General features: G+C 34.1%; 1 protein-coding gene across 1 annotated transcript in view; it reads left to right on the forward strand.

The window, feature by feature from the left end:
- Positions 1 to 27461, forward strand: part of LOC109383447 (multiple epidermal growth factor-like domains protein 6) — a 157587-nt gene that overhangs the window by 37536 nt on the left and 92590 nt on the right. The window contains exons 2-8 of the mRNA XM_019643910.1: positions 10487 to 10606; positions 12358 to 12480; positions 17673 to 17810; positions 21762 to 21884; positions 23624 to 23746; positions 24104 to 24295; positions 26257 to 26388. Of these exons, the coding sequence (XP_019499455.1) occupies positions 10489 to 10606; positions 12358 to 12480; positions 17673 to 17810; positions 21762 to 21884; positions 23624 to 23746; positions 24104 to 24295; positions 26257 to 26388 (949 nt within the window). The 5' untranslated portion in view covers positions 10487 to 10488. The remainder of the gene's footprint in view (positions 1 to 10486; positions 10607 to 12357; positions 12481 to 17672; positions 17811 to 21761; positions 21885 to 23623; positions 23747 to 24103; positions 24296 to 26256; positions 26389 to 27461) is intronic.

The raw sequence follows: 27461 nt of genomic DNA on the forward strand, positions 1-27461 counted from the left end.
GTCAGTCAAGAGGTTATGTGGGATTTCTGCATCTATGGTAATTTGGGTGATATATATATATATATATATATATATATATATATATATATATATATATATATATATGTAATGTTTGTCTACTTTTGGTAAAGACTAATGCTGGCTCTATAAAGTGAGTTGAGAAGCATCCCCTCTTATTTTTTGCAAAAGTTTGTATACAATTGGCATAATTTCTTACTTAAATGTTTGAGTTAATTTACCAGTGAAGATATCTTGGCCTAGCATTTTATTTGAAGAAAAGTTTGTATTTATTAACTCAATTGTAAAAATTGATAAGGCTATTTAAGCTTTGCATTACTTCTTGAGTCAGCTTAATACATTGTAATACTTATATGTTATGTATTGCAAGGTGTTTGTCTATTTCATGTAAACTGACAAATATATTTGCAAAAGTTATTCATAATATTCCCTTAATTGACCATATTTTGCCATGTATAATGCACTCCCATGTATAATGTGTACCCATGTTTTAGGCCCAAACTTACAGGGAAAAAATCTTTTAATTTTTTAATTCAAATTTTATTAGTTTACATTTAGATACTTGTTTTTCATATTATAAAGGAATTTTAACATTTATTTTTTAACATATTATGGTACAAGAAATTTTATATAACAGACAATAACAAAACACAAGAACAGATACAAGATACAAGAAATTTTATGTACCAGTACCAAATTTACAATATTTACATATCATAGAAGGCCAAGAACTCTTCATTGTTGCAAGTTCAAAACCAATGATCATATTCCAGGGTATTATTTTGCATACAGGTATCATTATTGATTTCTAGAGTTACACTTTTAACTCAAGCATAAATAAAAGGATTAAAAACATACAGATATGTATTTAGTACTACCCATGTATAATGCACATCCTTATTTTTCCCTCACAAATTTGGGCAAAAACATACGCATTGTACACAGCAAAGTACGGTATGTCCTGTCTTTGTTTTTGATCAGTTTAGCTAGAGGTTTATCAATTTCACTGATTTTTTCAAAAACCAACCTTTCACTGTATTGATTGTCCATATTGTTTATTTATTTCACTGGTTTCATTCTTTTCTTTATTATTTCCTTTTCTATTTTAGGTTGACTTTATCTTCTTTTGCAAGTTTCTAAATTTTAGGCCTTACCACTTTTTTAATATAAGCACTTAAACTATAAATTTCCCTAAGCACTGCTTTAATTTTCCCCTACACATCTTGATGATGTTTTCATTCACTTCAAACTATTTTCTAATTCCCTTGATGTTTATTCCTTGAGTCATGTATATCAGAATTACATTGTTACATTTCTAAACATTTGAGTAAATTCCAAATATCATTTTGTATTCTACTAATTCCATTTTGATCAGGTATTATACTCTGTATATCTATAATCACTTGGTTTTGGGCCCAGAATACAGTCTATCTTGTTAAATATTCTTGCAAAAATGTATATTCTGCAATTATTGAAATTATAAATGTCAGTGAATTAAGATATTTAATAGTTTTTTTAAGTCATACTTAACATTGTAGCTTATTACTGACATATGTAGCCTATTATGATTTTGTCATTTGTCTTATCAATTGTTAGTAGAGGAATGTTCTGTGTATGGGCTTGTCTACTTCTCCTCTCAGTTATAGCAGTTTATGCTGTGTATAATTTTAAGCTCTGTTATTTAGTGCATACACACTTAGGATGGTATTATATTTTCTTGAAAAATTGATCCCTTTATTAGTATGAATGTCCCTTTTCATACTAATCAACTTTGCCTGAAGTCTACTTTGTCCTAAAGTAACATAGCTCTTCCAGATTATTTTGGTCACTTGCTATTATAGTATATCCTTTTCATGTTTTTCAAAAGTTGATATATTTTATAAATAGATATATTTTATTATTTATAATTAAAATAAGTTTACCGTAAGTAGCATATAGTTGGTTTTGCTTTATCCCAAGTCTGAAAAATGCTACCTTTTAATGTAAGTAGTTAGAACATTTATGTTTATTGTAGTTTTCAATATGGGTTTAATTTATGAGAATGCTGTTTGTTTTCTACTGATCTAATCTGTTCATTATTTCTTTTTCCTCTTTTCTGTCTTCCCTTTAGTGAAGGATTTTTATATTTCATTTTATCTCTGATATTGCTTTACTAGCTATACCGCCTTAGAAATAGTTGTTATTTTGGGATTGAAAATATACATCATTAACTTAACTGCAGTCTGTCTTCAAAATGATATTTACTGCTTTATGTATAAAGTTAGAATCTTATAAAAATATACTTCCAATTCTTTATGTTTCATTGCTGTGTACTATTGTCATATTAACAAACACAATAATACGTTTTTGTTTTGTTTTGTTTTTGTCTTTTATTATTACTAGTTTCAGGTGTACAGAACAATGCAATAGTTACCCTTTTCACCCCTCGCAAAGTAACAACCTCCTTCCCTCCATCCACTGCCCTCCCACCCCCGATATCATGCTTATCTATTACAATTCCATTGACTCCATTCCCACACTCTACTCCACATCCCATGACTATATGTATATATAATTATAGTTAACATACAATATTATTCAACATCAGCTTCAGAACTACAGTGCGGTGGTCAGGCCTCTACACCATCTATGAAGTGGTCTCCCTAACAAGACATGAGTCCATCTGGCCCCCTAAAAAATATTTACAACATTATTGATTATATTCCCCAGACTGTCTTTTCTATCCTTGATGCCATATTGTTGTTACCAATAATATGTTTTTATTATGTTTGCTTTAATCCACACAAATATATATTAAATATATTTTTGAATGACAAAAAACTGCCTTTATTTTTATCCACATATGCACAGTTTCTTGCTTTCTTTATTCCATTATGTAGGTTCAAATTTCCATAAGATGTCATGTACCTTCTACCTAAAAGACTTTCTTCAACATTCTTATAGTTTAGATTGGTGGTGATGAATACACTCAGTTTTTTTTGTTTTTTTTTAAATGTCTTTATGTCTTCTCTACTTATGTCATATCCATTTTGGGATATGTACTTCTATTTTGTTAGGTTTGTTTTTATTGGCACCCAGCATTTTAAAGATGTTTCCTTGTCTTCTGTATTGCATGGTTTTCAACAAGGTACAACAGTCATTTTTATCTTTTCTTTGTCCTTTGGATTCTATTAAGATTCTCATTAACAGGGCTGGCTGAGTGGCTCAGTTGGTTAAGAGCTCATTCAAGAGTGTGAGCTCTGATCAACAGGGTCACTGGTTTGATTCCCAGCCAGAACTAAGCTGCCAACAGGTGGTAGGATGGTTCAGCTAAAAAAAAAATGTTGTTGTTATCACTGTTTTTCACCAATTTGATCATGATGTGGTTGAGTTTTCTCTGTGTTTATCATGCTTGGGTTCACTGAGACTCTTGAGTATGTGGGTTTTGTTTTCATTAAATTTGTAAAATGTTTGGTCATTATTTTTTCAAAAATTTTTATTTTCCTTATTCTCTCCCTCTCCTTCTGATATTCCAGTTATATTTTCCTTTTGATATGTTTTCCACTGGTCACTAAAACTCTATTCATTTTGTTCTCATATAGCTTTGCTTTTTTCATTGTATTTTTTCTTTCAAGATCATTTTATATTCATAGGCAGTTTGTGAAACAATATCTTGTACTGTTATCCAGTTTCCCTCAATGGTGACAACTTAAAAAATTATAATACAATATCACAACCAGGATTTTGATATTGATACAGTCAAGATACAGATGATTTTTATCACCACAAGAATCCCTCTTCTTGCAATTTAACAGCCACAATCACTTTCCTTTCATACTTACCTCCTCACAAATATGAATATATTCTCCATTTCTATAATGTACCATTTTTCAAGAATATTATGTAAATGAAATTACACAGTATGTAATTTTTATGGATTGGCTTTTTTCACTCAGCATAATTTTCTGGAGATTCATCCAAGCATTTGCATGTAGCAATAGTTTAAAGTTTTCCATGGTATGGATATACCTGTTTAAATATTTTTATATGGTTTGATGCCAGTTTTCTAGTGGTTATTAGTAAAGCTGATTTTTTTCAAAGTCATTTTTCTGTTTTTCTTTTTTTAAAGTTTATTGGGGTGACAATTGTTAGTAAAGTTATATAGGTTTCAGGTGTATAACTTTAAAATACATCATCTATGTATCACATTCTGTGTTCACCACCCAGAGTCAGTTCTCCTTCCATCAACATATATTTGACCCCTTTTACCCTCATCTAACACCCCCCTACCCCTTACTCTCTGGTAACCACTAAACTGTTGCCTGTGTCTGTGAGTTTTTGTTAAATAGCTGATTTAAAAAAAAACATTTTAAAATAGTTTTTTTGTGTGTGTTTTACCTTTAGGTTGATGATCTATTTTTGTGTAAGATACGAGATTTAGGTCAAGATTCATCTGGTTGCCTATGCATTTGTCGAAAAGGTTATCCTGTTCACTGAATTGCTTTTGCACCTTTTTCAAAAATGAAATAGGCATATTTGTGTGGATTTGTTTCTGGGTTCTCCATTCTGTTCTATTGATTTCTGTATGTATCTTTCTCCCACTACCACACAGCTTCAATTAGTCTTGAAATCAAGTAGAGACATTGATTCCACCTCATTCTCCTTTTTCACAAATGTATTGTTATTTACTTCCTTTACCTTCCATATAGTTTTGGGGAAAAAATGTCTATATATACAAAAATTTTGCTGGGATATTTGATAAGAATTTGCATTAGTTCTGTATATTAATTTTGGAGAAATGTGTGTTCATAGCACTGAGTCTCCCAATTCATAAACACAGTGCATCTATTTATTTATCTACCTGTGATTTCTTTCATCAGTGTTTTATAGATTTCAGCATACAAATCCTATAGATGTCTTGTTAGATTTACACCTAGAGTTTCATTTTTTTAGTGATTGCAGATGTCATTGACTTTTAAATTTAACTCTCCATGTGTTCATTAATAGTATATATAAATACAATTGATTTTTGTATGTATATCATGTATCTTATTAACTGGCTGAACTCATTTTTTAGTTCTAGAAGTTTGTAGATTCCTTAGGATTTTGAGACAACCATGTCATATGCAAATAGAAATGGTTTTATTTCTTCCTACCTGATCTAAAATCCTTTTGTTTCCTTTTCTTGCCTTATTCACTGGCTGAAACTTTTAGCACTATGTTACACAGAACAATGAGAGTAAACATCCTTGCCTTGCTCCCAGTCTTGAGGGAAAAGAATTTGGTCTTTTACTACTAAGTATAATCTTAGTTGTAGATTTCTTATGTATGTTCTTTAGCAAGTTCAGGAGGTACCTGTTGCTCCTGTATTCTGAGATTTTTTTTTCTTTATATTATGAATGTGTGTTGAATTATGTCAAATGCTTTGTCTGCATTGATTTACATGATGATGTGAATGTTCTTCTTTACTCTGTAAATACGGAGAATGGCATTGATTGACATTTGAATAATGAACAAGCCTTGCATGTTGCAGTAAACTCTGTTTGGTCTTGTTACATAACTTTTGTATAGATATTATTGAATCTATTTGCTAATATTTTGTAAAGATGTTTTGCATTATTACTGATGAGTAATAATTGATCCATAGTATTGTTTTTCTATCTTTCTTTCTTCTTCTTCTTTTTTTTTGTATTATGTTTATCTGGCTTGGATATCAGGATAATACTGGCTTCACAAAATATATTAGAATGTATTTTCTTTCTCATTTCCTGGAAGAAATTGTAGAATCAATATTAATTCTTTCTTAAATGTTTAGTAGAATTCTCTAGTGAAACCATCTGTAACTGAAGATTTCTTTTTAGGAGAACTTTAAATTATGAATTATTTTTTTCACAGCTATAGGGCCATACATATGAACAAGTTGTGGTGTTTGTATTTCTTTTAAGGAATTAGTCCATTTCACATAAATATCCAAATTTATATTTGCAGAGTTGTTTATAGTAGTTCCTTATTATACTTTTAATGTCATCAGGGCAGATAGTAATATCCCATTTCATTCCTTGGTCATTTTTGTAATCTCTCATATTTTCCTTGTCACTCTTTTATTGTCAAATTCATTGATCTATTCTGTGAACCGACTTTTTATGTCAATAATGTTCTCTATTGTTTTTCTGTTTACAATTTCATTGCTTTCTGCTCTTATCTTCCTTATTTTTTTCATGCTATTTGCTTTGGGTTTATTTTGTTATTTTTATTCTGAGTTCTTGAGTTGGGGGCTTAGATTATTGATTTAAGACCTTCACTCTTTTCCAACATACTTAGTTCTATAAATCTCTCTTTCTCTCTCAGCACTGCTTTAGCTGTGTCCTCAAATTTTTGGTGCTAGATTTTCATTTTTATTCAGCTTGATGTTTTTGTTTTTGGTTTTTTTCCCCTTGAGACTTCCTTTCTGACTCATATATTGCATAGAAATATCTTGTTTAGTTTTCATGTGTTCAGAGATTTTTCTATAATCTCTGTTACTGATTTGTCAGTTGACTCCATTGTGGTTAAAGAACATATTATGTTTGATTTCAGTTCTTTAAATTTTTGAGGTTTGTTTTATGATCCATGATACAGTCCATGTTGGTGTGTTTTGGAGGGCACTTGTCAAGTTTGTATATTCTACTGTTATTAAGTGGAATGTTTTATAATTGTCAACTAGATCCTGTGGATTAATGGTGCTATTTAATTCTTCTGTGTTCTTCATGGCTTTCTGTCTAGTTGTTATTGTATTAATTGATGATGAAGTCTCCAACTATAATTATGCATTTGTCTATTTCTCCTTCATTTCTATCAGCTTTTGCTTTGCATATTTTGCAGTTTTATTGTTTGGTGCATATATATATATATATATATATATATATATATATTAACGTCTTACTGTTGGATTGACTCTTGTTATTTCTCATATTATTATATAATATCTCCTTGATATTTTTTTTGCATTGAGATCTGCTTTTTCTGAAGTTTTATTGTTTGGTGCATATATATATATATATATATATATATATATATATATTAACGTCTTACTGTTGGATTGACTCTTGTTATTTCTCATATTATTATATAATATCTCCTTGATATTTTTTTTGCATTGAGATCTGCTTTTTCTGATATTACTATAGCCATTCCTGCTTTCTTTTAATTGATATTTGCATGATATAATATTTCCATGCTTTTACTTTTGCTTGGTCTATGTCATTATATTTTAAGTGAGTTTCACATAGACAATATATAGTTGAGTCATGTTTTTTGATGCACTTTCTAAATCTGGGCCTTTTAATTGGTGTAGTAAGCCATTTACATTAATGTAATTATTGATATGCTTTAGCTTGTATGCTAGTTTTTTCTGTTGGTTGTTTCTGTTTATTTGGGGGGATTTTGTATTTTTTTCTGTTTTCCTGTAGATTACTTTATCATTTTTTATAATTTTGTTTTGTTTCTTTCATAGAAGCTTTAGGTGTATCATTTTATGTTACTTTTTTACTATATGCTCCAGAAATTGCATTATATATAGCTAGCTTATCTACTGGTGGCATCATTTTACCAGTTCAAGTGAAGTGTAGAACCCTTGACTTCCTTTCTCTTTACTGTTCTACATTTATATATAATTGTTTAACTATTTCCTCTATATGCACTTGGAACTACATTAGACATCTCATATTTGGAGATGTTGGACATCAAGAAAGCATTAGGGACAATAAGAGATTACAGTAAATCTAGAGAAGAGGTTCCGAGAGGTAGTGGTCAACGAAAAAAGTATATGAAAGATAATTGAAATCAACTATATAATCTTGTGTCTGATAGAATTTACACCTCAGTTTTCAGAGTTAAGAAGAGAAGTTACCTATCTCATTATCTTGAAAGCTGGTGGTAGGGAATATGGATTAAAGAAATAAAGTTTCTGGTATAAACATGGCTGTGTAAGTCAACATCTTTTTCTTAACCTGTGACAAAACATACAGATGCAATGAAGAAATCAAACAAAACCAAAAAGGTCCAGCAATGTGTGTGTGTGTGTGTCTGTGAGTGTGTGTGTGTGTGTGTGTGTGTGTCTGTGTCTGTCTGTCTATGTGTCTATGAGAGAGAGAGAGAGAGAGAGAGAGAGAGAGAGAGAGAGAGAGAGAGAGAGAGAAATTGGGAAGCATATTGAATCTGTAGACTTAAATGTAACTGTATCTTAGAGAGCTGATACTGTACAGAAGGAACACAAGGAGAAAAAGACAGGGAAATATTAGAAAAAAAGGTAATAGTAAAGATTAGTATAGAAATTCATAAAATGAAGAGAAAAACAATTCTTCACAAATCATTTCAAAATGTGAAAAAGGAAAAAAACACTTCCCAACTCATTCCATGAAGCCAGTATTACCCTGATACCCAAACCAGACAAAGATTTCACAAGAAAGAAAACTGGACCGATATGAATGTGAATATATTGGGTTGTTGGAAAAGTCATGACGTATTTTTTTCTATTTTTTCATTGCAAAAATGAGTAATTTTTCCAACAACCCAGTAAATATAAAAGGTCATCAACAAAATTCTAGGAAACCACAACCAACAATATATGAAATGGAATATACCCTATGATCTAGTAGGATGTATCTCAGGAAAACAAGGTTTGTTCAACATCTGAAAAACAAAGTAATACTCCATATCAATAGAATAAAGGACAAAGCCCACATGATCCTCTCAATAGATGCAGAAAAGAAAAAAAAAATACTTGACATAATTCAACATACTTTTATAATACAAAGAACAAACTAGAAATGGAAAAAAACTTCCTCAACCTGAAAAATGAAACCTATGAAAAACACACAGCTAATATTATACTTAGTAGGGAAGTACTGAAAGCTTCTTTTCAGTATCAGAAACAAGACAAGGATGTCTGTTCATGCCACTTTTATTCAACATTATATTGGAAGTTCCAGACAGAGCAAAAAGGTAAAAAACTAAAACAAAAGTCACCCAAATTGAAGAGAAGAAGTAAAATATCTCTATTTGGAGAAAAACATGATCTTGTATATAGAAAATATTAAGGAATTCACTTAAAAAATTATTAGAACTAATAAAAAATTCAGCAAAGTTGAAGGATATAAAATCAACACATAAAAATCAATTAGATTTCTATACACTAGCAATGAAGATTCTGAAAATAAAATTAATAAACAATTCTATTTACTATAGCATCAAAAAATATAAAATACATAGGAACACATTTAACAAAAGAAGTGCAAAAATTATTTACTGGAAAATATAAAACATTGTTGAAATGAATTAAAGTTCTAAAATAAATGGAAAGATATTTCATGCTCATGGATCAAACAACTTAATATTGTTCAAATGGCAATACTCCCCCAAACTGATCTACACATTCAACTCAATCTCTCCCTACCATAAAAACAAGGAACAGAACAATGATAAATGTGATAGATGATAAATGATGGATAGATGGATAGGTAGATAGATAGATAGACAGATAGATAGATAGGTGATAGATAGATAGATAGACAGACAGATAGATATTTGTATCACTTGTATTTTCATAGTCTGGAAAGATTTATGAGAAACTAATGAAAGCATTTATGGATGGTAGTGGTTGGGTTAAAAATGGGAGAATATGGGGACAGGGTAGCTTTATACATTGTTTTGTTTTTTATATTCTGTGTGTTATTTTTTTTTTTAATATGGGAGAGGGCAGGAGTAGAAATCTGCAGTTGCACCCAGCAGCCTGTAATGGACACAAGGCTGGATTCATAGAATTAGACCAGAATCACTTGACTCATGAATTCAATAAACTCTGAGTGTAAGTACTCCTCATGGGATGTGTGTCTTCACATTACTTTGGGCTTTCAGAGAATCCTCATATAACTAATACTAAGACAGGGGCAAGTGAGGGAGAAGAGGCCAGCTAACTAATTCCAGTGGACCTGAGCTTCTTTATTTCATTTCCATGGCAGCGGTAGCTAAGACTCTCCCATATCTCTCCACCTTGCTTATCTTCTCCGTTTTTGCTTATCTAGAGGTAGAGGAGATCTAGAGGAGGTAGAAAGTTTTATCTAAGGATAATTCTGCTGCTCAGGGTTGTAGAAAAGATGAGGAGAGGAGGAGAAAAAAAGCAAAGGTATATGGAGGAGTTTCTGCTGACTAACTATGGGCAGCAGATCTACTTTTGAGAAGAGTGAAATTAAGCTAATTTTTCTTTGGCCTTGATCCTTTAGTTGTTTTTTGTTTTGTTTTTTTCAGATTTTGAGATTCAGATCACATAATGGGATACTTTTTGATGTATTCATTCCATCTGAAAGTAGGAAAGAGTTTTCAAGAGTCCTTACCATCTTTATGTGAGAAATCCAGTGGCCCCAGTTCCCTCATTACCTTTCTCCACCCTTCCACTCTGTATATCTTCCTAAAGTTAATTAATTGCAAACTATCACTGCTTAATTGCTTTTAGAGATGGACCCCTGCACAGGTGGGAATGGATGTGCCCACATCTGTCAGAGCATGAATGGAGTGGCCAGGTGTGCCTGTCGCCCAGGCTACCAGCTGTCTGAAGACAAAAAGGCCTGTGGAGGTAGGAAGTGGAAGCTGATGGCTTAATTGTGTAATTGTTTGAAATTTTGTGGTAATTCAGTTTGAATAGTCAGAACAGCTAGGAGAAAGGTGTTTTCATTTATGCTTAAAAAGGAACATTTGTATTCTTATTTAATCATTCTGAAAGGTGTTGTTATGATACTATAAAAACTCAGTGAAATTTTTCCTTACAATAAAAAGTTCTGGTGCAGTTTCAGAATTAATGCTTTTTGTTTTCTGCTTCTCATTCTGAAGTGAATTCCAGAATTAATATTTTAAAACCTCCCATAACCACACAGGGAGTTTTTTATTATAGGCTATAGAAGGTGGGGATAAGCTTTGAAAAGCAAATATGTGTTACAAATCAGTGTTCTCAGAAGTTAGGGATAATTGAAACAAAAAAAAAAAAAAAAGAAAAGAAAGAAACTCTATAAATTCAAGGTTATATTTTTCTCTTGCTAAAAATAGAAAAACAGACATACTTCAAATCAAAGATGAAAGTGATAAATTACTCCATGACCAGAACTGATAAATGAAGTCATTCCTATGGGACAGTCTTTGTTTTAATAACTTTTGAGAAATCACAGAATCCTTCATTTTTATCATGGCATTTTAATGACATGACAAACAGTTTATTTAGATTAATTATGAAAATATAAAAATGTTCCCTGACTTACGGTACTGATAAACACTGTGAGAAAATGCAAAAGAATTAGACATAAAAATTGGTGTTTAGTTTTTTTTTCTTTAAGCCAAAGCTATGATAAAATTTTCTGTGGATTGTGTTAAAACACAGACTATATCTGCTTTGGTCTTCTGTTTACAAAGCACCTGCCTAGTTTAGCACTTGGCACAGAATAGGCTCTTTTTAAATATTTGTGGAAAATTGAAAAATATATACATTCTCTCTCTCTCTCTCTCTCTCTCTCTCTCTCTATATATATATATATATATATATATGTAGATATAGATATAGATATATATTCTCTCTCAAGCTTTATTTTAATATCTGGTGCATTATTCGTAGAAAGTCTACCCCCCAAGTTACTGCCTACTTATGGTTTTACTAATACCTTACAGGAATGAGTATTTCTCCTAAGCACTCTGATAAGGATGACATTCAGGACAGCACAAGGAGGAAGTTCTAGTAAGAAAAACAATGATGAGATCTATCCATTTACAGGGAAGGAGCAGGGACTACCTGGACCACAAAATGAAGTGGCACTGAATAGACTGGGCTATTGGTGTCAGGAGAAAGAGAGGGCACCACCGTTTAAATAGCACGACCCAGAAACAAGCATATTTACAATGTATACTATAAATTGCTACATAGTAAGGCCCCAAATCTGCCTTATCTATAGCTACATGTATTGTCTACCTTAAATCAGGGAGATACCATTTTTGGTTGAGAATGTGACATGCATTCCTTAAGACAAACTACAATGACTTCTACCTGTATTATTAGGGGACAGATAAGGTCAATTTGTTTTTATTTGTTTTCTCTTTCTCTCAATTAATAGATACTAGTAGGTTTTAATAGATAGAAATAAGTATTTGAGAGCATAAGACCAACACTAAAATTAATGTCATTAGCAGTTAGTTATTTGCAAATATGGAGCTGAAGTGGTATTTTACTGTTACACTTGATGTTGGGGATTGAGGAGAAATGGATACTCTATTCATTTTTATGGTTTACACATAAATCTTAATTGGAGCTCCAAAGACATAGCCACTGTGTGTTTCTCTCTGCAGACATAAATGAGTGTGCAGAGGAGCTTGCTAACTGTGGCCATCTCTGTGTAAACACAGTGGGATCTTTCACCTGTGCCTGCCACCCTGGCTTTGAGCTGGGAGCTGATGGAAAACAGTGTTACAGTAAGTGGCAACAATTGCAGCCCTGGAAATGTGTGGCATTTGACAAGTATTAAACAAGAGTAACGAACAAAAGAATGACACTGAATATCCTGCCAAAATAGAAGCTCCTGAGAATGTTTTCCACTGGGGCGGTGTAGGTGTGAGAGCTTAGAAGTCCAACCTTCTCATTTTAGTTTGAAGAAATAGAGGCCTAGTCAATAGAAAATGGTTGGCGTAATGATCCCCAGTGTAGATGGCAAGGATTAATCCTCAGGTCTTCTGATTGGGGCTTCTTTGGACCCATGGCTTTCCTGGTGAAGGGACTGCCTTTCTCCTTCACTTCTGCCATGAAATATTTATTGAATACTGGTAAATCCAATGTAAAACTCAAGGAAGAGGAACTAACAGGAGTGAAGGAACCGGAAGTACAAAGAGAAGCTCTAGATTGTATTAAAATGCCTGACACATTGGATGCTCTGAAGAGTACATTTTATGTGAGCCTTTCTTCTCCCTCCCCTCTTTTTTTTTTATTCATTTCCATTATAGCTTTTTAAGCAGCTTCTTCTGACTTTGTGTTCTCTTTCACTGACTCATCCCTCTACTCCTATTACTCAAAAAATTATGATCCTTGTCATCTAACCTTAGCTTCTTCCTCACCTAAGCTCAATTATACAATTTAACATATCCCTTATTATGAATATATTAAAATGTTAATATGCTGAATTATTAGCTGCTATTATTAGGTATGCAGCTATTTCCTTCTCTCATCACTTCCCTGCTGATCTGCTGCTTAATCTGTAGATGAATATACTTCCTACTTTACTAAGCTTAAAAACATATAATACAAATTCTTTCATGTTCCATGTTCTCCACCTCAATATTTCCTATCCTTGCCCATCCCTTACTTCTTCATTCTTTTTTCAAATGACATAACTATTTTTATTTGGACAATTTCTGTATCTCTGACTCTCACGTGATCATGATCATTAACAATTCATTTTTCTTCCTCATCTTCAGACCTTACCTTTGTTCACAGTGACTTCTCCTCTTTCCCCATTTCGTATCTTTACTTTAGCAGGTGAGTTTTGCTATGTTTAAAACACAACCATGTTAACTGGTTTTATTTGAAATTTAGGACCATAAGTCAAATATTAAGCAACGTGGCTGGACAAATCTATACTATCAGAACATGTCTACTTGCATCCTAATTAAAATGAATGTTTAACACCTCCTGTTTCTCTTCCAAATCTTTACGTCACCTCTATTTTGCCTTTATCCTTACCTTGACTATTATGTTATCCATAAAATGGATGCAAACTACCATCCAAGCTAGCAATTGATCTGAAATCTTCACCTCATTAATTTAAAGGAAGTGGTGTTGCTGCTATCAAAGGCTGTCTTGTCCATTGTACTTTGGATTCCATTCTCTATTATTATCTCAAAATCTTTGCTATTACAATTATCGAATGGATAGGTGAATGTTCTTATCAACCTATCAACATGGTGCAGTGTCCTCTCGGAGGTACCCGCCAATAAGCCCACATCCCACTAGAGCTTCTATAATCTAATCACCTTCACAGAAACATTTTTATAACTTTGTTAAGATTTCCTCCTTCTCATCGTTTATTCCCTCATTATACCAGACTAATTAGATTATCACTTCTATCCCTCCATGTCCCCCATGACCTCCATATTAACAGACTGCACATTAACTTCTCTGGTTTTATCCTGTTTGCTCTCTCAGTAGCTTTCAATACAGTTGACTAACCCCCATTCTTCTTGAAACACTTTCTTCTCTTTCATATTTTCACCCTTTCCTGGTTTTCCTCTCCATCTTTGGCCCCTCTCTCAATGTCGGATTTTTATTTTTACTTCTCTTTTGCCTTTAACCATATGTGAATATATCGAAGTATGTAATCACCATCTTAACCAATAGGCATTGCAAATGTGACAGGCCCAAAACAAAACTGCTGGTTTGCAGACTCAGTTCCAAAAATGCCCTTCCTAGTTCTCCACAACTTAGTGTTGAAGCCCAAAACTCAATGATAAAAATTAGTAAGTGACAAAACTGGGATTTTAGGTGCCAAATACACTGTCTTTTCAATGTCATCATGTATTTTTTTACATTATATGTCTCTCAGTTTTAAGTAAGGAAGAAGAATAAAGATAGTCATAAACAAAATAAATAATGTTGTGTTCTTAACTAAACTCTCTCAGGAAGAGACATTCTTAGAGTCACCAAATTCTTCATTCTTTTCCACTGCTTAAAAGTCTGTTTTTTAATACCTGAGTTGCCGATGAAATCTTAACATCTGTTGGTATATTTCTACTGCTTAAAGACAGTGCAGTTTTGCTATGGTGATATCTGTCTTTTAAATAGCAAACTAAATAAGATGGGAGAGAATAATTAACTACTAATTAGGATACAACATCTTCTGAAGCAAGTCTTTCTCTTAATGCCCCGAGGAGTCATTTCAGGCAGAAAGAAATGTGGAGGGGTTTTACCTTCTTATTAATATTTTGGCTTTTTAATGTGGCCAGGGTGAAGGAGCAATTTACAAATGCCTGAAATAAAATCTTGAAATCTGACGAGTGCATTCTCAGTTATCATGTTGCTAATGAGTTATAAGGCACAGGCTTTCTGTAGAATTTACTTGGGAAAGCAATTTGCCCCAGAGTTGAATACATTTGGTAGAAGTGCACATTTACATTTATTTCCCTTATGTGAATATTTGGCTAAGTTCTTTGTGCAGCTCTCACCAGACCTCAATATTTACTAACTGACATACAAAACTTTCTTGATGAGAACTGGTATTTTGAGTTGCTTCAAAACCTGTAGGTGGAGTAAATGTTTTCAAAGCATGGTAATGTTTAACAATGAATTATGTATCCTTCATAAAACAAGTCTATTTTATTTTGTTTTATTTTAAGATTTTATTGGGGAATTGGGGGAGGGGAACAGCACTGGGGAATCGGGGAAGGGGAACAGAGAAGTTGCTGTCCTTTTGTTCTTCAGTCTAGTTGGGGAGGACGTCGCTTCATTGGCCTATGTTGGTATTATTATCATTGCCCTCTTCCCAGAGAGGCAGTTGCTCACCGGCCATTGGATGGCTGCTCACAGCAGCTCACAAAAGCACACGCCCACTGCCGGCCAGCCCCACTGCAGCGTACACAGTCACCAGCGACTCACAGCAGCCCAGCTCCAGGACAAGCTGTTGTTCACCATCTTAGCTGTAGAGGGCGCAGTGTCACTGGCTCTCATGTGGGATCCGAACTAGGGCCCTGCTGCTCAGAGCTGGCATCCCAAGCCAACTCCTAACCAACGTGCTACTTGGCTGGCCCCAAACAAGTCTATTTTAGAAGTATATTGTTTTAACTCTTTCCTAGAGCAACAATATATTTATGTAATTTCTTCTCAAAGGCTCTTAAAGCACTGCATAGTAAATATTGAATCCCCACAGTGTGATATGAATGAACTATCACTGTCTTGTGATTAGAAATTGGAAAATTCTAGAACCAGCATGGTTAAATAAGACTTCCCCCAAATTACCAAGCAATATATAGTTGAACTTAAATTCCATAAGCATTTAATGTATATTTAATATATCAAGCAAATAATTATTTTCTACCTATGAGAAACCATAAGGGCTATTTTTAAAAGTTTTTTAAACTATAATTTTTTAAAGTACTATTATTAAACATTGTTATCTGTATCAAGGATGCAAAATCTTAGCTTACTTCTAGTAGACAGTTATAGATCTTAGTACTCCCTTGTTTAAGTCCATATCTTTTTTAGTGAGGTTATAATACTATCATTTATATTTAAAGTAAATTACCACCAGAAGTCTTAGAGCCTCACTGATCACAGAAAAATAACAAGAATAGAAGCCAAAATTTGAAAGAGATCTCCCTACAGAGTATATATGTTAGCATATTATAAAAAATATCAGTTCCTTTCGTTATTTTATTCTTTCCCTTAGCTTTCTTATTTTCTCAGTCCTAAGCTAGCTGTTTCCAGACCCAAAGGGGTTCTTATTTTCAACAATAAATTGATTAGCATACTCCTTCTTTCGTTTATTGCATCATTCCAAACCTATTTTTTGAGAATCTGTTATCAGCTGAGTAATCCAGGCAATGATGGCACAGAGGACGAGTACGATGACAGGGGTGTGCCCTGGGTACTCTGGGACATGTAAGGCTGCTGCCTACCGTGGACTGGGTGCCGGGGATGGGAGAGGATGCGTTCCGTACTCTCACTGTACAGGAACTGTAGCAGAGACCTAGGCAGTCTCAATGCTGACATTGGCTTTCAAGGAGTACCACAATCCCAAGTACCCTTGTCCTTTCTTATCTTTCTACTTTTAGAGGACTTGGGAGTTAAGAGTGGAAGGAAATGAACCAGTGTACACTTTCATGAATAAGAGGTGTACCCAAGCAACACAAACTAATAACAACAGTAGGCAATGGTAAAAATAGCAGAGTAACCTAATCAAGCATTTTTAAATTTCTCGTTCTCTCACTTAGAAAATGAGTGATTATAATGCCTGCATACTCAGTGCGATTGGCATCCATGGCTGAGGCTGGTGTTACCCAAAATGCCCCTAATTAGCATGTACCGGAATCAGCAAATTGGTGTTTAGAGTAATACTATGTTTATATAATAAGTGACTCTCATATACCTCAAAGCTGATTAGCACATTAGGATGGTACTCATTAAATATGATCAACTAATTCATTGGTCTTGTGCTCATACTTTTGTTCCAAGTCTATTTTTAACAGTATTTTCATGTACTCCTATCTTCTGAAAAGGATAGATAATAACATACCATTAGCTTGAGAACAGAAGTGTCAGTTGGCAAACATTCTATTTGCTTCCTGATTATTGATTCAATACATGTAATTTTTTATATCCTGAAAATACTGAGAATTCCCAGAGGTAAGTGCCCTTTAAGATTAAGTGTTTAATAACCACTGGTGAACTAATTCTGCATCACTTCACCAACTTAACATTATTTATAGGTTTATTAGTATGTTGATACTGCATAGACATTTACAATGCTGGCTAACCCTCAGACTTCAACTTTTATATGTGTAGAGTGTTGATAAATTTCCAATAAAGTTTGCCATTCTCCCAACAGAGTGTATCCATTGTTGACATATATTCAGGTTTCTCTGTTGTTATGCTAATAACCACCTTCTGCTTGTTTGGAAAGGGATTGAACTGGAAATTGTCAATAGCTGTGAGAAGAACAATGGTGGTTGTTCCCATCACTGTGAACATGCACTTGGTGGGCCCCGTTGTTCCTGTAACCATGGACACCAGCTTGATGCAGATGAGAAAACATGCATAGGTAATGTATAGTAAATGCCATCTGCCTGCAGAGTTGCCTGGGATTCATAGCCCATTCTTCTCTAATACTTACTGCTGCAATGCGAGCCACATCTCTCATACTGCCAGGAGAATTACGTTGAACAGTGTCTCTGGCTACTGGATAATGTAAAAGAAATTCTACTTGGCAGAAGACAATATTATGTTTAGATATTTACTTTGAAATTAAAGGAGATTTAAAACATTTTAACAAAATATATGGACTTAATAGTTTATTTCAGGAAAATATCCCAAGGCTTATCTAACCATTTAGTATGATTTGTAGTTCAAATAAGAAATGCTACCATGCACCCTACTTCTCTCTACCTCCAGCAGAAACTAAATCGCTTTCATTGGTTTTCAACTGGGTGATGATTTGGATGCATGCTCAGCTCTGGTATAGCAGGAAGATACTTTCCAAAGGAAAATTCTGAAGATCTTCTTCAGAAATCCCAGCTCAAACCCATTTTTAATAGATAACTTTTCTAGCATACTATTAGAACTTATGCCATTTGGGACAATGAGGAAAATAAATTCTGCCCCAGCCTTGTGTCATAATAAAATGTTTAATCTAGAGCTGCTGAGAAAAAGGAATACCTACTAAAAATAGGGATAAGGAGCATCAAACTATATTATTATGTCCTCTGGACCTGAAGTGACCTACAAACCCCTAAAGCAATGTGCTCTCCTCTGAGAAATGCACCATAGTTGCTTGTTTTATTTTGTCACACTTTATATCACCTCTTAAAAATTATAATATGAATACTAAAAGCAATCTTTGACCATTTTATGCTAATCAGTATGGCTAGAGACAAATTGGAGTATCATAAAAGAGGAGGTGAATTTCAAAGGTCTAACTATTTGGGATTTGTTAATTTGGCCTATGATGTAATAGAGTGAACTTCATGGGATTTGAAGTATTCTTGTTTCATAAGCTATTTAACCAAAACAATGTCATTACTTGTATTTCTTGATCCAACTTTGCCTCCTGCATTTTTCTGAGTCTACAGTGGTTAACTTAGTGAACCCAGTTGCTTTCCTGGCTTCATTTTATGTAATGAAAAATATGTTTATATTTTTCTAACTTGCTAACATTTGTATTTATGGAAAAAATAAAGTATTCCTCTCTTCTTCTTCCTCCCTCCCTCCCTTCCTTCCTACTGGTCTTTCTTCCCCTTTTGACTATTTGATAAGGGAAACTGGAATTGCACTAAACCTTTTGTTTGCAACATACAATTTGGTACCTTATTCTTTAAAAAGTACAATTCTGTAAAGTTTTTATTTATAGCTAGAAAATAAAATAGCATCTGCCAGGGTCAAATGTAAGAAATTGCATATTTATGAGCTTTCAGCAGTCAACGTGACAATGTTATGTTGTTTATGGCTCAAGTTTATTTCATTTTCCAACAATAAATAACATTCATTCCTAAAGACCACATATTCACTAGAGTAAGGCAATGATTTATTTGGAATGTACATATACATACTTTGCTTATTTGCCTGAGAACAGATTAAGGCCATGGAAATTAAAGAGTTTTCTTTTTGCTTTATTTATTTATTTATTTATTTATTTATTTATTTATTTATTTATTTTAGCTGAGCCATCCTGCCACCTGTTGGCAGCTCAGCAGAGCTCAGCTTGGGCCGGGAATCGAACTGCTGTTGCTCAGAGCTTGCACTCTTGAGCAAGCTCTTGACCAACTGAGCCACTCGGCCAGCCCAAGAGTTTTCTTTTTAACTCATTTTAGGATCTACTTTTTTATATATGAGAATATACAAATAAATGTGAAAATAAGTCATCCATTTGGCAAATGGTCAGTCTTTCCCAAATGCAAAAAATGTATTAGGACTAAAACCTAGAGATGTGTTATCACAATTTGAAACAGTTATACAAAATGCAAGTGTCTGGCCAGCAATAAGTTTGCTACATTTAACATTGGGTAGTATTAGAATTTTTTTTTCCCCTAAACTTTGCAGTTTAATTCAGTGACTATGTAGGGGGGTACAGAAGATCAATTATTTTTCAAGGTTTACTTTTGATGCTTTTCTGAAGTCAGAACTGAACTATTTAATTGTTTTGCCTGGCTGCAATTGATTACTATTTTTGATTAGAGATAAATTTTCATGAATAGGTAAATTTCTCTGCAATTCTTCTCGCTGTTTTTTGCCTTTTTGTTGTTGTTCAAAAATATTGTTATAAGCAAGTAAAGATCTCACCAAATAAGATCTGGAAAGAAATTAAGAAATTCAGGAAACAGGTGATGTAAAGATGGAAGGGCCAGTGCATTTTAAGAAAGGCTTGTGATGTAAGAACGATGGGATTTCAGATGACTTCCCGGCTGTGGATAGTGTACATGAGACAAGTTAGAAATCCAGAAGAATGATAATAGAAGAAGAATCCAAAATGGATCATAAAATGATATACTGAGGAACTCATTTTCCAGTTGTGATGCTGCTGGGCTCCTTATAGCTGAGAACAGGGAATCTTGAGACGTTTATGTTTGGAGGCTCTGGTGGTATTTGAGAAGACTTAAAATGCAACAACAACAGCAACAACAACACCACACAGGATAGTCTTAGATGAAGCAAACAATTTTGAATGTATTTTTGTCCTCTATATTCATACTATTTAATCCAAAGGACAAAGAATGGTTTAATATAAGAGTGGAAAAAAATATCACCTTGAATTTCATGAGTAACACTGTTTGTGACATTTGGCAGGAGAAAGAATGTTTTGTGTCCAAATGACCTTCATTTAGATATTTTATGGTGACCCTTCACCTTAGTTGATTGATTGCATTTTCTTTGCATCCTTTCTTTTATCTGCAATTCCTTACAATGTTACGCTTTCCAAGGTTGAGACACTTTCAATATCTGTGGCTGCTCATGTAGTTATGAAGCAATGGGATTTTGTAACCTTAGCATTGACAGGCCACCCAACTTAACAACTCAACAAAGGGGGTTGAATTGAACCAAGGGCCTGTACCCCAAAACCCTGACCACATAATTGCCAAGTGTCCAGCCTAAGGGAAACAGTGGGCAAAGAGTCTGTTGGTACTTCTTAACCAATAACATTAGAAATGATCACCTTGAATCTCAAGCCAAATAGATTATTCTTTGGCTAAAGAGTTTCAATTTGACATTTTCTTGTGCATTTTTGTTTTCCCCAGGGCAATTATGTCTTAGGAAGAAACATTCAGGATTCTAGAATTCTAGAATAGTGCTGGAGGAGATTTAAAGATCATCATTTAGAAAGCTATTTATCTGATAGGACATGACAGGGTGATGGTGTCACCGATGGTAATAAAAACCCTGAACCCACCCATCTTTGGAAAGGTCAAGCAAGTGCTCAGAAAGATTCTGTAATTTAAAACATAATATTTAAAATGATTGTCTGCCCGCTCTCAGAATTGCATTTACCACTTCTCTTCCCAGTTGTGTGACTTCCTTTAGCTTGGAAATGCTCTTTCATCTGAAGTTCTAAAAGAACAAACACATCATCGAGTCGAAGACTGCCTCCTCTTTGCAGCTATCAGATGTTCGCCAAGTGGAATTTTGGGGGCTCTTCTTCTCAAGCTATTTTTTGCCTTTTTGTTGTTGTTGTTCAAGTTCTCGGTTTACTTAGTCAAATGGCTATTTAAACTGGAAAAATAGAAGAGGTCTCTTTTCCTGTGCTGATGAATGAATTTGGAGATTTTTTTTACATACTTTTAAAATAAATAACAGGCAGAGGAGAAGCATGCAAGAAACATAAACCCAAATGTGGGCCTCCTTCTTTGTGTCTTATAGTTTCTTTGATGTCTGTACTATGTAGCCTGAGAAAAGGAAGTTATTAGTAAAACAATTTTAATTTAGAAGTGAGGCTTGTCAGCCCTTCCATAGGCCAGTTCCATTTCTGTCTCTTAAACAACAGAAGTGTCCTTTGCCCCTTCAGACCTTGATGAATGTGAGAGTGGAGAAGCCTGCTGTGCCCAGTTCTGCACCAACTATTTTGGAGGCTATGAATGCAGCTGTCAGGAAGGCTTTCAGATCAGTCCTGATGGCTGTGGATGTGATGGTAAGTTCCTGAAATCTAACATAAAATCACTGATGTGTTGGGGCAATTGGTGAAGGAGGAACATCTGAGGAAAGGGGTTCGGGTGGGAAAAGGAAGGCCTTGACACTAAAGAGACTTGGATTTCTGTGTGATTGTGTCATTCACTATTGTGTGAACTTGGGTGACTCTAACTGCTCTGAGCCTCATAGCCTCGTCAGTAAATGGAAGACAATAATAGGATTAGTGGGTAAATTAAGGCAAGTAATAAATGTGAAGTGCCTCATACAGTGGTTGACATGGAGAAGTCACTGAACTAGAAGTAGCTATTATTTTTATAACACTCATTGGCCCATAATCCTTTTTATCTAATGCAGACATATGAGAGCTTCTCTATGCCACAGCACTCTGCCATAGGAACCACTCATGGCAAGCTTGACTAGAATTAGAAAGTTGGAGGCTGAAAATCAGTTTAATTAGAGAACAGTAGCAAAAGGGTTGTCAGTTTACCACAGTCCAAATCTATATCAGAATCCTTTATATATCGGATGTTAATCTAGTTCATGCAAGTTTTAAGAAGTCATTTTACAATTTCCTAACTTACTTGTTAAAATTGGTTCACTTGCCTTTCAGATGATTTCTAGGTTCTGTTCTAAATATCAAGAAGAGTTTGAATTTAGTGAGTAGAGTTAATTTCCTTTTTTTTTTTTACCATTACATTAAGAACAGCTCATTCAAATCATTGCTATCATTTATATTTTAAAGTTTATTTTTAAAATACGTACTCTTTAAATTTTAATTTCATGATCATTATCACCATTATTTTGAGCCACATTTTTCTTGAAATCAAAGCAAATATGACGATTGTTATTTTTTTAAATAAGTCAAATTATATAAATTTGATACCATGGAAAAAAAGTAGTTTCTTTGCTTAAAGAAACAAATTCCTGAATTATGTCAAGGATGGCAGTGTGTTTCTTTATGTACATGCCAAGCTCCTTAGCCTTGCAGTGTAGATAACAGCAGAGAGCACACAACTATGATATCTATATATTCTAAATGCAGTAGAGTATATTACCATTTACCACATTCCATCCAATTAACAGGGCCAAAAAAAAAATTGAATTTCATCAACCATCTGCCCTTAAACAGAGTAAGCCAAGAGATGATTGTATGGCATGAATATATGTACTCGGGTACTTCCACAGCCAAGTGGAAAAGGTATCCACATGCTGAAGCAAAGCTTAGAAGAGATACTCAGCTTCATAAATGAACTTTTAATATTGTGAACACATGGACCAGAGTCTGGGCTCAGACACGGACATTCTCTAGTAAGTCAAAGGAGATCAAGGCCTAGGGTTCTTCCATCTATAAAATTCTCCACAAGCCTTGTACACAACTCTGCATGGAATAACTGCTTCATCACAAATATTAAATACTTCAAGAATGAATGAACGTGATCTAAAATGGTGTCCAGCCTGAGACCAATAAACTTACATTAAATTCTTCATCAAAACCTTATAAACAAGGTCTCAGAAAGGTCTTGTCTATGTAGATGAACTACAGTAAACTTGGCAATGAATGAAAGAAAAATAATTGGCAGGATATACCTGAGAAAGAATTTGCTTACTATACTTTCCATGTGATAATATATTGTTATTGATTAATAAAGGTGTTAAGTGGAACACAGATATGCCCATATGTTGGTGATGTCTATTTTATCTCTCAGTACCTAACAGCAGGCATTGTTTAAATTTTCCTAGATGTAGATGAGTGTCTGGATATCAGCATAGTCTGTGACCAACTATGCATCAACTCTCTGGGGACATACAACTGTACTTGTGAAGAAGGCTACAGAATTGGAAGTGATGGGAAAACTTGCATCTGTAAGTCACTGTGAAGAATTGTAACGTTATGTCTTCTAAACTACCTCCACCCTCATTTTGTTCTTTAGGAGCTTCAGAGACCACACATCCCTTAACTCATCCTGTTCTCCCTTTTCTCTCTTCACAAACTGAGCTCTTTCTTTTCCTTTTGTTCCCTCTGCTGTCGTTTCAGCTTTCTGCGTGCTGCTTCTCACCTACAATAGACTTTTTGAAATGGCCTCAAAGAGCTCTACATTTCAGTGGCCCCTACCTTGGCTGTCTGGTTCAAACTCTCTCATTTCTCTCATCAACCCTTGCTCCGTTGTTACTTCTTTTAACCAGCATGTTGAATCCAGACATTTCCCTGTATGGTCTTAGCTTTAGATGATGATGAGCTAGAGGAGGAAGAAGAGGAATTAGAAGTTGTGAGGTCTGCCAACCTTCTATTCAGAAGCCCATCTCAACTGCTTCATTATGTCACTATGTCTCTGCCTTTCGACTATCAAGATGAAGAAGATGAGGAAGAGAAAAAAGACATTCGAGGAGAACTGACTGCTTTTCAGAAAGTTGGTGAGGAAGAGTGTATCTCATTGTAGTCACTTCTTTTCTTTATTTTTGGAGAATTCACATAAATTCCTCTATAGACAATTTCATGATCTGTATTTAATGCCATCAAATGTTTAAACATTATGTTAGCAAGAAAAGTAGAGCCAAAAACACTTCTTCAGAGCTTCCTATCAAATCCATCTTTTTTTTTAATATTTCTTCCCTTTGCAGAATAAAGGGTTGCTAGGTAGGTATGCATACAAGTGGGGGTACAGGGTGATGGAGGGGCTGTTGAAGTGTGATACAGTGAAATGGAGCTGAAAAGTATCTTTAAATTAACAGAATGGGGAGAAGGATCGTGACCTTTTCGTTCTAACTATTAAAACTCCACAGAAGTCACTTTTATATAGTTAAAATTTTCCTTGAATAGCTTCAAATCTGGATCACTCCTATATTTTAAAATGCCAAGAACCAATTTTTTAATATGCTCAAGTGGACCAAGAAAATATCTTTAAAAATGAGCAGGTTGTTTTCTACGCATATATCCATGCAACAGAACTCAAGCATCAAATCACTTCTGATCAAAATAAATTAACATAACCTCTTTCAAAAGTAACAGTTTGCAGCCAGTCTGCTGCTTCTTTTTTATTTTTTTTCTTTGTAAAACAGAGATGCTCTTTTCCTTTTCCCTCTATTTGTTGTATTTTAACAGTGTCAAAGCTTGATGATTGCTCAGAATGCATTCAGGAAAATGGCAGGAACATTTTTATGCTATGGTGAATCATAATAATAAGATCAATTAATACATCTGCCTAAAAGTAGAAATGCTTAATGTTTATTAATTCAACTCCTGATACTTTGGCTGAATGAAAACAGTACAGTGCTACTAAGGCAGCCAGACAGAATGTGAGTGGCCAAGATCTAGAGAGAAGAGAAACTCAGACAAGTGAAATGGACAATCTAGCTGCTTTTCTCCTTGAGCCGTTTGCTAATGCATGGGCTCTGCAAGCAGAGAAGCCAGGAAACCTCAACAACAGCTGTTAAGAGGGTGAGGGGCTAAGCACAGTTATCAGCAGTATAATGGTGACCGGGAGGTAGAAGTTGCAGTTCACGATCTGCCCAGGAAGAGAGGGCTTGCTCAACATAACAGACTTTTTTGATTGAGACATCTGAAAATCCCCTTTAGAACGGGGGTAAAAGTTGAAATGAAACAATCCCTAAAACAACTCAAATCAAGTTTCTCCATACTTCTTCATATTAAGGTAATTTTCCTAAAGAATACAATGGAAAAACACATTACAATACCTTTAATAATAGAATTCTATATAGCCATAGAATATAAACGTGTGTACATATAATGTGGGTGAGTCTCACAAACATTGTATTGAATGAAAGAAGCTTGATATCATGAGAAAATACAATTTTGTTTGTATAAAGTTCAAAAATAAGGAAAAATAATCTATGGTGATGGAAGTCAGGATAGTGCTTAATATTTAAGGCTAATGACCAAGAATCATCAAGTCACCTTTGAGTTTTTAGGGTGCTGGCAATATTCTATATCTTAATCTGGGTGGCATTTAATGGGGTTATTTACATTGTGGAAAAAAATATAAAGTGTACACTTGAAATTTGTGCACTTCTGTGAATGCATGTTAAATCTCAACAAACAGGTTTACTTGCATAAACAACTTTTGCATTAAAAAGCCTGTGAGGAAAAACAAATGGTAGGAACATTGATTATTTTACTTTCTTAAATATTCTAAATATTCTTTAGGTTTCTATATTTCAATATTATCATTGGAAACGATTAAAAAGATATCTTCTTGTTTTCGTTTTTTTCTGGGACTCTAGGAAATAAGTTCAAGGGTGTGTGTGTGTGTGTGTGTGTGTGTGTGTGTGTGTGTGTGTGTGTGTGTGTGTGAAATTGTTTCATCTCTATTTTCAGTGATGTAGAGAGTATAAGCTAAGATGGTATCATATTCCAGTCTGTTTAGATCACACGTTTGGACATGATTGCAGCTTGAGCTGTGAAGACTGCATGAATGGAGGCAGATGCCAGGAAGGAAAGAGTGGGTGCTCCTGCCCAGTTGGCTGGGGTGGCATTCTTTGTAATGAAAGTAAGTGATACCCTGAAGAATTGGTAAGAGGGTGGTAAGTGCTTCCTTACTACATCTAAACTACTAGCGATGAGTTCTTTATGCGTGTTCTTCCTAAAATGTTTTAACAACGTAAGCAATTGATATGAGTGAGAAACCAATTTATCGGTGGGCATAAACAATGCCTAAGAAGCGCTGAGGTTTTAAACTGAACATGTGATTAAAAGGAGAGATTTTGTGTTCCCTGGGAAACTTGAGATGATGTTTCTTGTTCATCCATGGAACATAAAAGTTAATAAAGGATCCTAATATTCTAGACCTATAAAAATCCCTCCATTTAAATAAATCATTAGGCCCTGACAAGCTTTCCCAATAAAAAAAAAAAAGAGGAAAGAATTTGTGCTACAAAGTGCAGTTAATGGGATTGCTTGACTCCTGCTTCTTTTTGTTTATGTTTTCTTTTACTTTTCAAAATATCTTTATACACCGATGATATTTTTAAGTTTTTATAAGTCCCTCATGAAAAAATATCAAAGATTTAAAAAGTGATCCCTTTAATAAAATTTCCCCTTATGTTTTAAGTGGAAGTATGCTTGCAGGTACTAAAAGTGCCAAGTAATAAAAGCAAAATAGTATATTGACTATCTTTGTTTTCTCTTTCTCTTTTGAAATTTGCATTACAAAAATTTTAACAAAAGTTTTCTTGATCTTTGTGATTAGCTTGGAGGATGATATGAGCAGATTTTCTTTTAAACCTCTTGCATATAGGAAGAAAGAGCACAAATATTGTTTCTATTAGGAGATAAATGCAAATCTTGGGTCATGACATAGTGAGTGAAATGGTTTAACCAAGGTTACTAGGCAGGGTGTTGAGGATCATCCTCAAAAACCCCTCTGATCATGTTTCTCTGCTGCTCCAAAAACTTTGAGAGCCCCATTCCTGATCCATAAAATGTATACTTCTGATTTATTCCCTGGTGACCCCCTAAGATCAGGCCCTCATAAACCCCTTTCACTTTTTATCCTCATTACAATCCTTGGTCCAGATTGTTATTTCCAGTAAAGTAAACCACTCACTACTTATTGCTTGCCTT

The sequence above is a fragment of the Hipposideros armiger genome, unplaced genomic scaffold, assembly GCF_001890085.2.
Source record: "Hipposideros armiger isolate ML-2016 unplaced genomic scaffold, ASM189008v1 scaffold_83, whole genome shotgun sequence".
In the NCBI taxonomy this organism is placed as follows: domain Eukaryota; kingdom Metazoa; phylum Chordata; class Mammalia; order Chiroptera; family Hipposideridae; genus Hipposideros; species Hipposideros armiger.